Here is a 12,016-nt window from a genome sequence, read left to right as displayed (position 1 = left end):
GAGCTAAGCAAAGCGCCAAGGCGGCCGACGCCCACGAGAGGACGGACGGCGACGCAACGGTGTCGCCGCCACGTGCAGAGCCGCTAACGAAACCGGGTGGGCGGGCAGACCTCTCCGGCCGGCGCGAGGCCGAAAGCCGCGCCCGCGCGGCGCGCGACGTCAGCGACGACGTCCGCGCCACGCGGTCACGGGGCGGAAATTTCCTAGTTTACCCCGAACGGCCGGCCGCCCCGGCCCACGCTCTCAAATATATAGAAACCACACCCCCGCGAGCGCGGCCGGCCGGCGAACAGAGAGGAGGAGACTCGCTGAGGCAGGAGGAGGCGGGCCGGCGCGCTAACTGGAGCATGATGGGGAAGGCGCTCGTCGGCTCTGCTGTTTTCCTCCTCCTGGCCGCGCTCGGGGCGGCGGGGGCCTCTGCCGCGGACATCACCCGGGCCGACTTCCCCGCGGGGTTCGTCTTCGGCGTCGGCTCGTCGGCGTACCAGGTACGTCGCGGCGCCATGTTGTCCGGTTCCCATGGTGGTGGCATGGTCCGTGATTCGGACTGTAGTTGTGTCTTCGCTTGCCGTTTATTCGCTGTTTTTGTGCCCAAAAGAAACCCACGATTGAAACTATTTGAGTTCGTGGTAGTTTCCCTAGCGGATTAGATGTGTGTGCCGTCGTCACCGCCCAATCTGGGATAAGGTTGTCCAGTGCGGAATCCTTGGTTTTGGTTGCTCACTTGCTCGGAGCGTGCCTAGGTAGCAAACCAAATCTAAGCTCTGCTGAATATATATACATGCATGTATATGAAATATATGATGATTGCCATCACGGGATTTAGTCCATATAGCCCAAGGGATTGCTAGCTCTCGGATTTTGTTCACTACTTTAGCTTTTTTTTTTTCTCAAACGTGCACTTTGCACGGGATTCATTAAGCAGGAGTGTTGTCGTACCTAATCTCGACAGTACCAACTCCCATGTCAGTTTTATTGTAATCTAGAACACGCAGAGCGCGCTCATTTTGACTAACGAGGATTTTCTTATAGTATATAGTAGTATATGATATGAGTGTGACCTTTTATTTCTACAACTGAGTTTTATTTCTAGAATCAATTTTTAAGTTGGTTTTGTTTTGTAAACTGCTTTTCTTTTTTTTTTTAATTAAGAAGTGATGGTCTCTAGGATTCCATATAGCGAGTAGTTCCAGTCGTGGTGGACGGGTGGACCTAAAGCACACGGAACATATGATGTGTGTTCTGAACCTGTAACTGTGGTTCACACTTCACAGGCAATTGGTGTAGCTTTAAGTCTATTTGTTAACCTACCGAGTTTTCAACCTCTTTTTTTTTGCGGAGGGAAGGTCAAATTATCAACCGACTGATAACATTTTTAAAAAAATATTCTTACTAGTTTCATATTTTTCTGATTAAAATTTTTTTGCGAGGATTTTCTGATTTAAATTAAATTAAAAGAAATAGAAAACCACCTTTAAAAACGCACAGAAGGGACCAAGAGCCTGTTTCCATACAAAGGCTAACCACTAGCTAGCTAAAAAAGCCCAAATTAGCTCCAGTGCATCCAAACTGGAGTGCTAATAGGTGGGCTGATTTTTTTAGACAAGTCTTTAACTAGTTGTTAGCCAACTAGCTAGCGAACATTGGCTAATTTGAGCTATTTTTTTAGCTCAACTAGTAACTAGCCTAAGAGCATCTGCAACAACTTGGTAAAATTCACTTGTCAAATCTTGAGTTATAGCAAGTTGCTAATTTGTTTAGCAAAAGAAAAAAGGATGTGTCTCCAATAAGTTGCTATTCTCACTTGGTAAAAATAGAGGATGACAGATGAGACCCGCTCACTTGGTAAAAGAATATGTGTCTCCAACAAGTTGCGCTCGGGATAGCAACTTGGGATAGCAACTTGACAAATCTCGGCAGTAGAAACCTCTGGATAGCAACTTGGGAAATTTAGCAAGTTGAGATAAGGAGTTGTTGGAGGAGGATTTTTATGCTTTTAGCAAATTTGGTAGGATAGCATGTTGAAATACCAAGTTGTTGGAGATGCTCTAAGCTCATCAAACAGGCAAATCCATCTGGTTTCAACACCTGCAGGGACCCGTGCCCACTTTGAGTGAAAATTGGACTGGCATACAAGTTGAATGTTAGAAATGGACTTTACCCTAGTTTTTAACGTATACCTTCCCTTTCAGAGATCAAAGCCGGAAGCCGGAGCAGCTGAAATCATTTGCTCCATCTCTAGTCTCATCAGGTCTCTAAATAAACTATATGCCGATTGCAAATGGCAACTTGCGCTTCTTATGCAACACAAGAAGAGCCCATGCTCCTTCTAGAAGCGTAGAGCCGTAGACCTAGTAGCTGCACTCTGACAGTCTGACTGGGACACGCATTTGTAATTTGTATTTGTACCAGAGCCGTGCTCCCACAAGATACAAGGCAGGTCTGCGCCTGCTGGTGGTTACTGCTCGTCCACTAGGAAGTTTCTTTTTCCATCGACAATAACAGTTTTGGAGTTTACCAGAACAAAAACAAGGACAAGTTTGTCATTGGATTTCAAAATGATGTCATTTTCTTAGCACTTTCCGGGAAAATCCCTTGAATTTCAGAAAAGTGCCAAGAGAAGTCTTTCCCTTTTGGATTTCACAAACGATATGTCCTTTTCTTAGCACTTTTCCCCCTTCCTTGAGTTCAGCTACATGACATCGGCAGGCCCCTTATCATTAGTCTTGTTGACTACGGGTTTGTGCCTGACAGTTTGTTGAACTGTCTTAATAATCCGGCCATATACATAGGGAAATCGCCATGCCAGCTGAAAGACTTCAGCATACGTGTACTGAAATTCTGGTTCTGGAAAAGTTGCACTATGTTACGGTTCTTATTTCTCGCCAGTCACTGTTTTGTATTGAATGGAGTTTGGAATAGTTCATGTTTTCTGTATAGGGTATTGTTCCTGATGAGACGTGTGTCTATTTTCTGAGGGCAAACTACATAATTTACAATAACCGACTATCTCATTTCTTTCACTAAAATCTACTTTTAGCTGATTACTTCAGCACCTGCTGACTTGTGCAGGTTGAAGGTGCAGTTGCAGAGGATGGAAGGAAGCCTAGCATCTGGGACACATTCACACATAAAGGTTAGTTTGGTCGCTTAATGGTACGCAATTCTACATCTGTGGTGCTGTTCAGCTTCTTCATTAATTCTAATGACAGGAGCTTGTTGAAATTTCACAGGATATTCTATTGACGGTGCGACAGGTGATGTAACTGCGGATCAGTATCATAAGTACAAGGTGACTTTCGAGCAACAGTGCTGCTAAACGCACTTTCCAGATTAGAGATTAAGATAATAAGCCTCAACTAACAGATAGAGAAAATTTACGTTTAATAACAGGAAGATGTAAAGCTTTTGCATGAGCTGGGTGTTGATGCCTACAGGATGTCGATTGCCTGGCCTCGACTTATTCCTGGTAATTAATGGCTTACATACAGTACCAATAAAACCATTGAACAGCAACATGTGTTAGAAAATGTGGTTCAGAAAATTTTGGTGTTTGTTTCTTCCACGTGTTCTCTTTTTTGGAAGTTCAAATTGGCACACAGCGTGACTTTTCTGGATGTGTTGTTCAATTGTTACTTCGATATATAGATGGCCGAGGAGCTGTCAATCCGAAGGGGCTGGAGTACTACAACAATCTGATAGATGAACTCCTTAGCTACGGTATTCGATCTTTCTTAGAACCTTGTGCCAGTCTGATCTGTTCACTGAAGCATCCAACTGTGCAGATTTATATGATGTGATTTTCTCTGTTTATGCAGGAATACAACCTCATGTAACGATCTATCATTTCGATTTTCCTCAGGCTCTTCAAGATGAGTACAAGGGGCTGCTTAGTCCTAGATTCATGTACTTCCCCATCACCTCCAAATTCTCAACATTACTGTAGCCACGTCCACAAGAGATATAGTGAAATTTTCTTTTGGATTGTGGGCGTTAATGCAGAGAGGACTACACAGCATACGCAGATGTGTGCTTCAAGAACTTTGGCGACAGAGTGAAGTACTGGAGCACTGTCAATGAACCTAACATCGAAACGATTGGCGGATTTGACCAAGGAATCCTACCACCACAGCGATGCTCAGCCCCCTTCGGCTTCGGTTGTGATGAAGGCAACTCCACCACAGAACCGTACATAGCAGCACACCACCTTGTACTTGCGCATGCATCTGCAGTGTCCCTATATAGAGAGAAGTACCAGGTTTGAGCTACTGCAATACCTTCCCAGCAGAACTCTCATTCAGGATGAAGCATTTTTGCAGATGTGATACTTTATTTGTTCCTCACTGATCAGGCTGAGCAAGGAGGACGAATTGGACTAACCTTGCTTGGTTGGTGGTATGAGCCTGCAACGGAGACTCCCGATGATATTGCAGCAGCTGCAAGGATGAATGATTTCCACGTTGGATGGTTTGGCCCACTCTAAATCTCAAGTCTCATACAAACAAAATCTTGTGTAAAGTACATGTAAAACATGGGTTCAAATAATGCAGGTTCATGCATCCTATGGTGTATGGAGACTACCCTCCAGTGATGAGGAAGAATGTTGGGTCCAGACTGCCATCCTTCACGAATGAAGAGGCAAAAAGGGTAAAGGGATCTTTTGATTTTGTCGGATTCAACCACTATGTTGCCGTCTACGTGAAAGCTGATCTTAGCCGACTAGATGAGAAAGTGAGAGATTACATGGCTGATGCAGCTGTGGCATATGACAGTAAGAACCTTAGGGCCTTTACTTTTAGCGATCATGCTCCCGAATACAATTGGAACAACGAATGACGACCTAGTTTGTTTTGCAGTGCCGTTCCTCAAGTCAAGGAACCAGTTCCCGTTCGGGTTGGGGTTGACGGCTGATTTTACGACGCCCACCCCCTGGGCTCTCAAGAAAATGCTGAAGCATCTCCAAGTGAAATACAAGAACCCTGCAGTGATGATCCATGAAAACGGTAACTTGCCACTAACGATACCCTAAAGTATATGTTGTCCCAAGAAATGGACTACTCGAGCTTGTGTCACATTCATCGTGGTCACTTCAGGAGCTGCTGGACAGCCTGATCCATCCGGCGTGAACACCTACGATGACGAATTCAGGTCACAATATCTCCAAGATTACATCGAAGCCACGCTTCAATCCATCAGGTACAGCAACTACTAGCATTCATCTTTGCAATTGATGGTCATGCATGCTACCTTCTCAAATTGATACCATAAGCTATCTGAAATTGGTGCCATTGTTTGCTCTGAAAGACTGAAACCTTATCACACACTGATCTCAATTGTTCACAGGAACGGATCAAACGTGCAAGGTTACTTCGTGTGGTCATTCCTGGACGTGTTCGAGTACCTGTTCGGCTACCGCCTCCGGTTCGGTGTCTGTGGCGTTGAATTCAACTCGACGGCAAGGACAAGGTATCAGAGGCACTCGGCCAAGTGGTACTCCAGCTTCCTCCGTGGTGGCGAGCTGAGGCCAGTGGCTCTACCTGAGGGAGCATATTCACAGTGATCAACAACACGCTCCAGCTCAAGGGGGATATCTGGTAAATTTTTTTGAATGGCAATGTATGGTAAATTGGTGATCAACACTCTTGGGGTGGAAAGAATAGAGAATGTATAAGCACGGTTAGTTGGGTGGTATATATAGCAGTGCCTAAATATGATTTCCTTGGGTAAATATGGTACGAGTTAAATAAGCTGGTTTTAGCGTGTGGTTGGGTGCTTATTGGGGTTTTAAGATGGAAAAGTCAGCCGTTTATAGGAAAAAAGGACAAAAGACTGTGATAATGTAATGGTACTGTTGGCACATAAAATTATCCAAAATCTATAACGGATTCCGTCGTTATGTTTCTAATGTTTCTATTGTTGACACGATCAGAAAGCATATTTAGATCATTACATTTGGAGCTAAAGTGTTGAAATAAAGTGCATTGTGACTTCTAAAATTTGTATTAAAATATAATGTATTTTATGTAATGACTATGTTTCGATTTGACAAGCTTTGTTAAAAAGGAAGCCTAGATTTGAGAAGAAACTCTATAATTAGAATAATCTATGTGTACATGTATTATTTGAGTATTTTCTTAAGTTGTCTTAAAATCCATATAATTCACTGTATCACAGGACAGAGTGGGTAGACAAAAAAAAACAGCTTTTTGGTTGGCTTGAAACCGGCTTTGGCCAATCCCCAAAGATTTGGCGGTTTTCCAACTTTCTCAAATAAAAGAAAGGGATTGTATTATTGTATTTATCTCATCAATCTGATCGAGAAACATATATTGATAGCCTCATTTGAAGTATATGTGCATTAATTACGATTTTCAAAAGATTTTGTGTCCTCATAAAAACCAGCCAGGCGGGTTTTTACAAGTCAATTTAAATCTAAGTTGTATTTGGACCGTTTTGCAAGGGATAAGACCATACTCTCCTAAAAAGATGATCAACGGGCCGGCCTGGCACGGCATAGCCCATGCTAGGCACGACCCGACAGGGCACGGGCCTGTATGGCCCGCATGCCATCGGGCCATGCCTCCATAGGCCATCGTGCCTGTCTGACGGTCCAGGCACGGCCCGTGGGCCGATTTTTGGGCCGGATCAGTCCGAAAAGCACGAGGTTCAATAGTGCTTTGGGCCGGCCCATGCCCGCTATATAAAAAATACCAAATTTAATACAAAATTTAAAAAACATAAGTAAATCACATCCAATTCATAGACATTAATATTTTATAATTCACATAACATAATATACTCAAAGATCATATTTTACTTGTCAAAAATTACAAGTTTGACAAGTCACATAACGATACTTCAAGTTTCACAAATTTTCTGATACCGGGCTGACACCGTGACGCTGTTAAAAGCAGGCCGTGCCGTGCCGCCCGGCCGGCCGAGGGGTCAGCCCAAGCATGGCCCGTTACGTGCTTCGGACCGGCCCGGGCCTGGTTAGATCAGGCCGTGCCGTGCTTGAGCCGGGCTAAATCACCGTGCTTTGAGCCGTGCATTCGACCCGCGGGCCGCATGCTCAACTTTACTCGCCTATACTAGGTAGCGTGCCCGTGCGTTGCTACGGGATATCTAAACTTTTGTATTAAAAATACATAGATCGCATGATAAAATAACAGTACTATAAAATTAAATACGAACAATTAAAATGACATTTAATCCAGAAGACAAAGTTTGTGAAATTAACCGTCATGAAGACCATAATGTCATAGGCTCACAAACTCTACCGTATACCTTTCCATGATGCACCTATTTTATATAATTAGAAAAAAAAAGTTTGTGTTGCAATGAAAAAATCAATATCTCAATAATTTGAGTATTAATGTGCTGTATTTTTACCATACCAGTGCTGAAGAGAAGACGGCTGACAACTTATAATTGATAAGTGTTTGTCAACTACACCATCATGGGCTAACCGAGCTATGGTGACTAAGGTTGCCGGCAACGGAAAATGGCCATGGATATCCTCTCCCCAAACTTGATGCCTGAAATGCCTCCAAGATTTCAGTCGACTGAAGTGTAGATGTGTATCTTAAAATATGAAGCAAAACAAAAACACTGTAGGAATTCAACAATCAGCAGTGAAGGTAAAATCGCTCCAACTGCTTCCTCCCTAACACCATGTCTGCACCACGATCTACATAGGAGAAATGAAAACCTCTAAGCTAGAAATCAACTTTGTCCTTAGCTGGAGAATAAGGAGAAGAATAAATCTCAAGAAAAATAAATAAATCCGACTACAATTGGGGATTCTAGAATGAAATGTCTAGTTGCAGAGGTCACACCATCCATGGAGGCAATTGCCTGAGGGGCACTATCTAGGTTGTAAGCATGCTGCCATCAGATCACCCTCGTCAAGACTCAAGACAATTGTGAGAGGCAAACTTCTTGACGATAAGAGTGTCCTGACGATTCTCCTGAGCAGCACCAATGTTCTAGTTTCTCTGCAGTGATGACAGTGTTAAACGCGCTGGCTCACATAATATAATGGCCATGCTATTGTCGACAAAAGAAACAATGCAAATCATATGTAGAGATCATGATCAAATAGAGTGTTCTGTTCGGCAAATATCAACAAAATTATTTAGCCTTCTAGGTTTCATCCTGCAAAGTACAAACAATGAATTAGAAAAGTGTAGCAACAACCAAAGACATAAGCACAGGATTAATTACTCCATAATAGGTAGAAATTCACAAGGAGCCAGGTAGATAACAAATATCATGTTCCCTGAGACACGATCACAAAAGAAAAATCCTATGGAGGGTGACAAAATTTGAACATGACATGATCTCAGTGATGAATAGAAAAACATCATGCTGACAGCAGTAGCATACTCAGATATGATCGCAATAGCAGTATGCTCAACAGAGCTTGATAATTATGTTGAGATCTCAATATGTCATTTTCTTATTTCTTTGGTACAAATGATATCAAACATGGCAAGCCAGTTTACAACGCTCCTACTCCGAGAATGACAACCCAATTCAATATGTATGAATGGCAGGTAGCCTGATTATATCAGCTTGCAGTGTGCATCGCTGTACTAAATTCCCTATAGTGGAGATTGTTACAGTAATATGTGACACCTCCAGCCTCCCAGCCTATTGAGCTTGTGCACCTTAAGAACTCTAATCAGAGCATCGTTGTATAGAGGTAGCTCCAATCCTCCAAAAACCAAAACGTGAAATACCAGGTTTGGGTCGAGCGTCAGGCCAAAAATCATGGCCTGCACAAGCAGTACACACTACACAAAAAATGATACGAAAAGATTCACAATTCATATGGTGGCAGGAAGAAAATCTCCATAGCCCAGTCAAATATGTAATGTCTTTTGTCTGCTGTCATATTTTTAAATCCATTTGTTTCTCAAAAATAATTAAATTAAGGGATAAGATATATATGAATTTGAATTTAAAACCAGAGACCACCTTCGGAGTCATAAGAATGATCTGTCAATGTTGTAGCTCGTTACTGTTGGTGTCCGGTTCGAAGGAGCCGCAGCACGGTTTGACTTCAGTCATTAAGATAAAGTATATGATGGTTTAAAAGGATCACTAAAATCACAAATGCCCAACTTTAGCTCAGATTTTTGTAAGTAAATGTTTTCCTCAACTAAGCAATTGGTAATAAAATGATTTATTAGCACTTAACTTCAAGTCATTTTTAGTAACTATTAAGAAAAAAATAGATCCCAGAATGACTTGGTCAAAAGCAACTATAATTCTTTTCAGCTGGCCTATAAGTAGACTTAATAATAGCAGATCACAAGAATCATTATAACTTTATAACTATATTCTCAGATAATCACACAAGAATTCTCAAATAATGGCACAGAGGATCAGAAGTCCTGCACATCCTTTAATTTCTTTTCTGAAATCTCAGATCCTTGAATTTATGAATTTGGTCTATAACCTAGCAGATCACAAGTCAAATTTTGACCATGGTCTCTAACACCAGAGATTACTAAATAGGCCAATGCTGGTGGCACAAAATTACACAGTGCCCAAAATGTAGCCAGAAAGTTCTTTCAAGCCAACTTGTAAAAAACAATGACACTAAATTACTTGAAAACATACTTACTGCATCTGAAGAAACAAATATATAACTTCCAATACAAACTCATCATGAGAACAAGGCAAGTGAGACAAAATTTTCTAGTGTTGTTCTTCTATTTCCTGTCTATTCAAGAAGTTTGTGCCACTCGTACATCCATTTGTGTAATTGGACATGGGGAATACCTTATGAAAAGTAGTGGCAGCAGAATATATTTTGCATATATTAAATCACTAAATTATAGAGTGATTAATTAAACCACAGACCAAAGGCTTGGCCGCAAGTATGAACAAGTATTTTGAATCCAATGCATGATCTGTGTTTAGGTGTTTTGTTTCTTATTAGCAATGGGAAATTTAGGGACTGGTTGATGCATGAAGACACCTCAAATCATATTTTATCAATTCAACACCTCAAGAAAACCACCAAAAGAACACATGTCTGCATATAAGCCTTGTCATAACCAGAAAACAGACAGCCCGCACACATGTAAACAACTCGGCATCCATCCTAGCAAATAATTATATTCCTTATTGCCAGACCATGTACACTACACTATGACAGACCATATAGTCTGAAGAAAAATAAATCCTTGTCCCAGTCCAGGCTGTTATGAGCTACTGGTCAATGAGGTAATACCTGTTATGGTCGGCCTGGCGGGGCAGGGTTCAGGCTACAATGGTGCGAACAAGGTACACAATGTACCTGGTTCTCTGGATGTGGTACCTGGCTAGGGTGTGGTAGAATCACGGAGGTCGCAGGGGGTGAAGTGGACCGACGGAGCTACAATTGTCGCACAAAATGATGGTCTTACTTTCTTTCTTTTTAGTTGTAGGAGATAACCAAACTTTGTGAAGCCGATATAACTGAAGTATAGTCCTTTAAATAGGTTTCATGAATCATATTTATAATTTATCATCGCCTAGAGGGTCGTTCAGCACATATACATTGGACATAAAAATTTTCAGATCCATCCAAATTTTAGCAAACAAAATTTTGATCTTGTAGGAATAACAATATTAACATATCTGCTTTGATGGTAACTTGTGTGCACAACAATGGTTCTACTCATGGCCATAATATTTCATAGCAACAAATTGCTAGGAGTTGTTCAAGGAAAAAAACAAGATGGGAACTCACCTTCTATTCTTTGTCGAAGTATAACCTAAGTTCTTCGACTGAACCCCTCTTCCAAATAATTTGTGGTGATACCCCAAAATGGAACTCCCTATTAAGATTATGCAGTTACGCAATTCTCAGAAATATCTGTAGAATCAAAGCATACTGTCAGACTCTATTTTGCAAGCAAAAGTTTATATCATAAGGGAATAACAACGATTGCATGTACCACAACCAGATGTGTTAACCTGTTACTAAAGAAATTAGTCTGATTTTCATGCTTGGTCTGTAAATTTCCCAAATATCAAAACTCACCTCTTTAGCTATTCATATCTTTAAAATTGGCCTACCTTTTCAGGTTTTGAATGCTTAAAGACAGTTGTTCTACTAAACCAATATTCTAAACCAAAATCGATATCAATATTCCCATTCACTTGTACACACGTATTGTGCTATTAAATAAATAAGTAAATAGCAACCCGTGCAGTACACATGTATCTGTAACATGTATTGGTTCCACCTTCCACTGTATTCATTTTCTGACTTTAGGTACTAACCTAGGTGTTGATACATAAAGAAAAACCCAAACTATATAGGATGCATCAAAAAATAGTGAAGCTGGGTTATTAAGAACTAAACAAGGTAGCAATGCAAAAGTGAAAAATGGTTATAGCAGGCTTCAGAATGTTCAATCAGAGATTGTAGGAAGACCATATCTTCATCAACATTCTCAACAAGTTAATGATCCGAGAGTGTAAGATTCTACCACAGATCGGCATGACTGGGGAGAGCAGATCAATCCATGTTGTGCACCCTGAGCAACGCAAACCCTAGTGATGGACAGAGAAACAAGGAGGCGGGGGTGGTAGGTTTACGGGCGTAGGGGTTGAAGGTGTCGACGGATCTGTGGGAGGAGGTGGCGCTTGCTGGTGAGGTGCCACCGCCCTTGGCCTCACACCGCCTGCCTCGAGGCTTGAGCGATCATGTCCTGGCCTGGGGAGGGAGAGCACGACCTCGAAGACCAGGATGGCGGCGGGCTGGGTTTGCCGTGCGGTCGCTCGGATCGGGGAGGGCCGAGCGCCCTGCTGGATCTCGCTGCTGCCTGGCCTGCCTCCACAACCACGATTGGCGGCGGGGATCCTCGCTGCGTGACTCGGCGTTGGTGCAGGGGCAGCAGGGATCGATATGACGGCGGGGATGGAAGGGGAGCCGGATGATCGGGGGTGCGAGCACGGGCGACCTGGCGAGCGGGGCGCAAGGATGGAAGTGGAGCGGGGCGGGGATGGAAGG

The 12,016-nt window shown here is 42.5% G+C and overlaps 1 protein-coding gene across 1 annotated transcript; it reads left to right on the top strand.

Annotated features, from left to right (window-relative positions):
* LOC110432520 (beta-glucosidase 31-like) lies at window positions 248-5,920 on the top strand. Its single transcript, XM_021453126.1, has 12 exons — window positions 248-488; window positions 3,073-3,136; window positions 3,234-3,292; window positions 3,394-3,469; window positions 3,649-3,720; window positions 3,819-3,906; window positions 4,003-4,258; window positions 4,352-4,467; window positions 4,551-4,771; window positions 4,857-5,003; window positions 5,094-5,196; window positions 5,344-5,920. Exons 1-12 carry the CDS (start codon window positions 348-350, stop codon window positions 5,558-5,560), a joined length of 1,560 nt encoding a protein of 519 aa, XP_021308801.1. The 5' UTR covers window positions 248-347; the 3' UTR covers window positions 5,561-5,920.

The sequence above is a fragment of the Sorghum bicolor genome, chromosome 2, assembly GCF_000003195.3.
Source record: "Sorghum bicolor cultivar BTx623 chromosome 2, Sorghum_bicolor_NCBIv3, whole genome shotgun sequence".
Classification (NCBI taxonomy): Eukaryota; Viridiplantae; Streptophyta; class Magnoliopsida; order Poales; family Poaceae; genus Sorghum; species Sorghum bicolor.
Note: the sequence above shows the minus strand (reverse complement) of the source record. Positions and strands in the feature narration are given on the sequence as shown.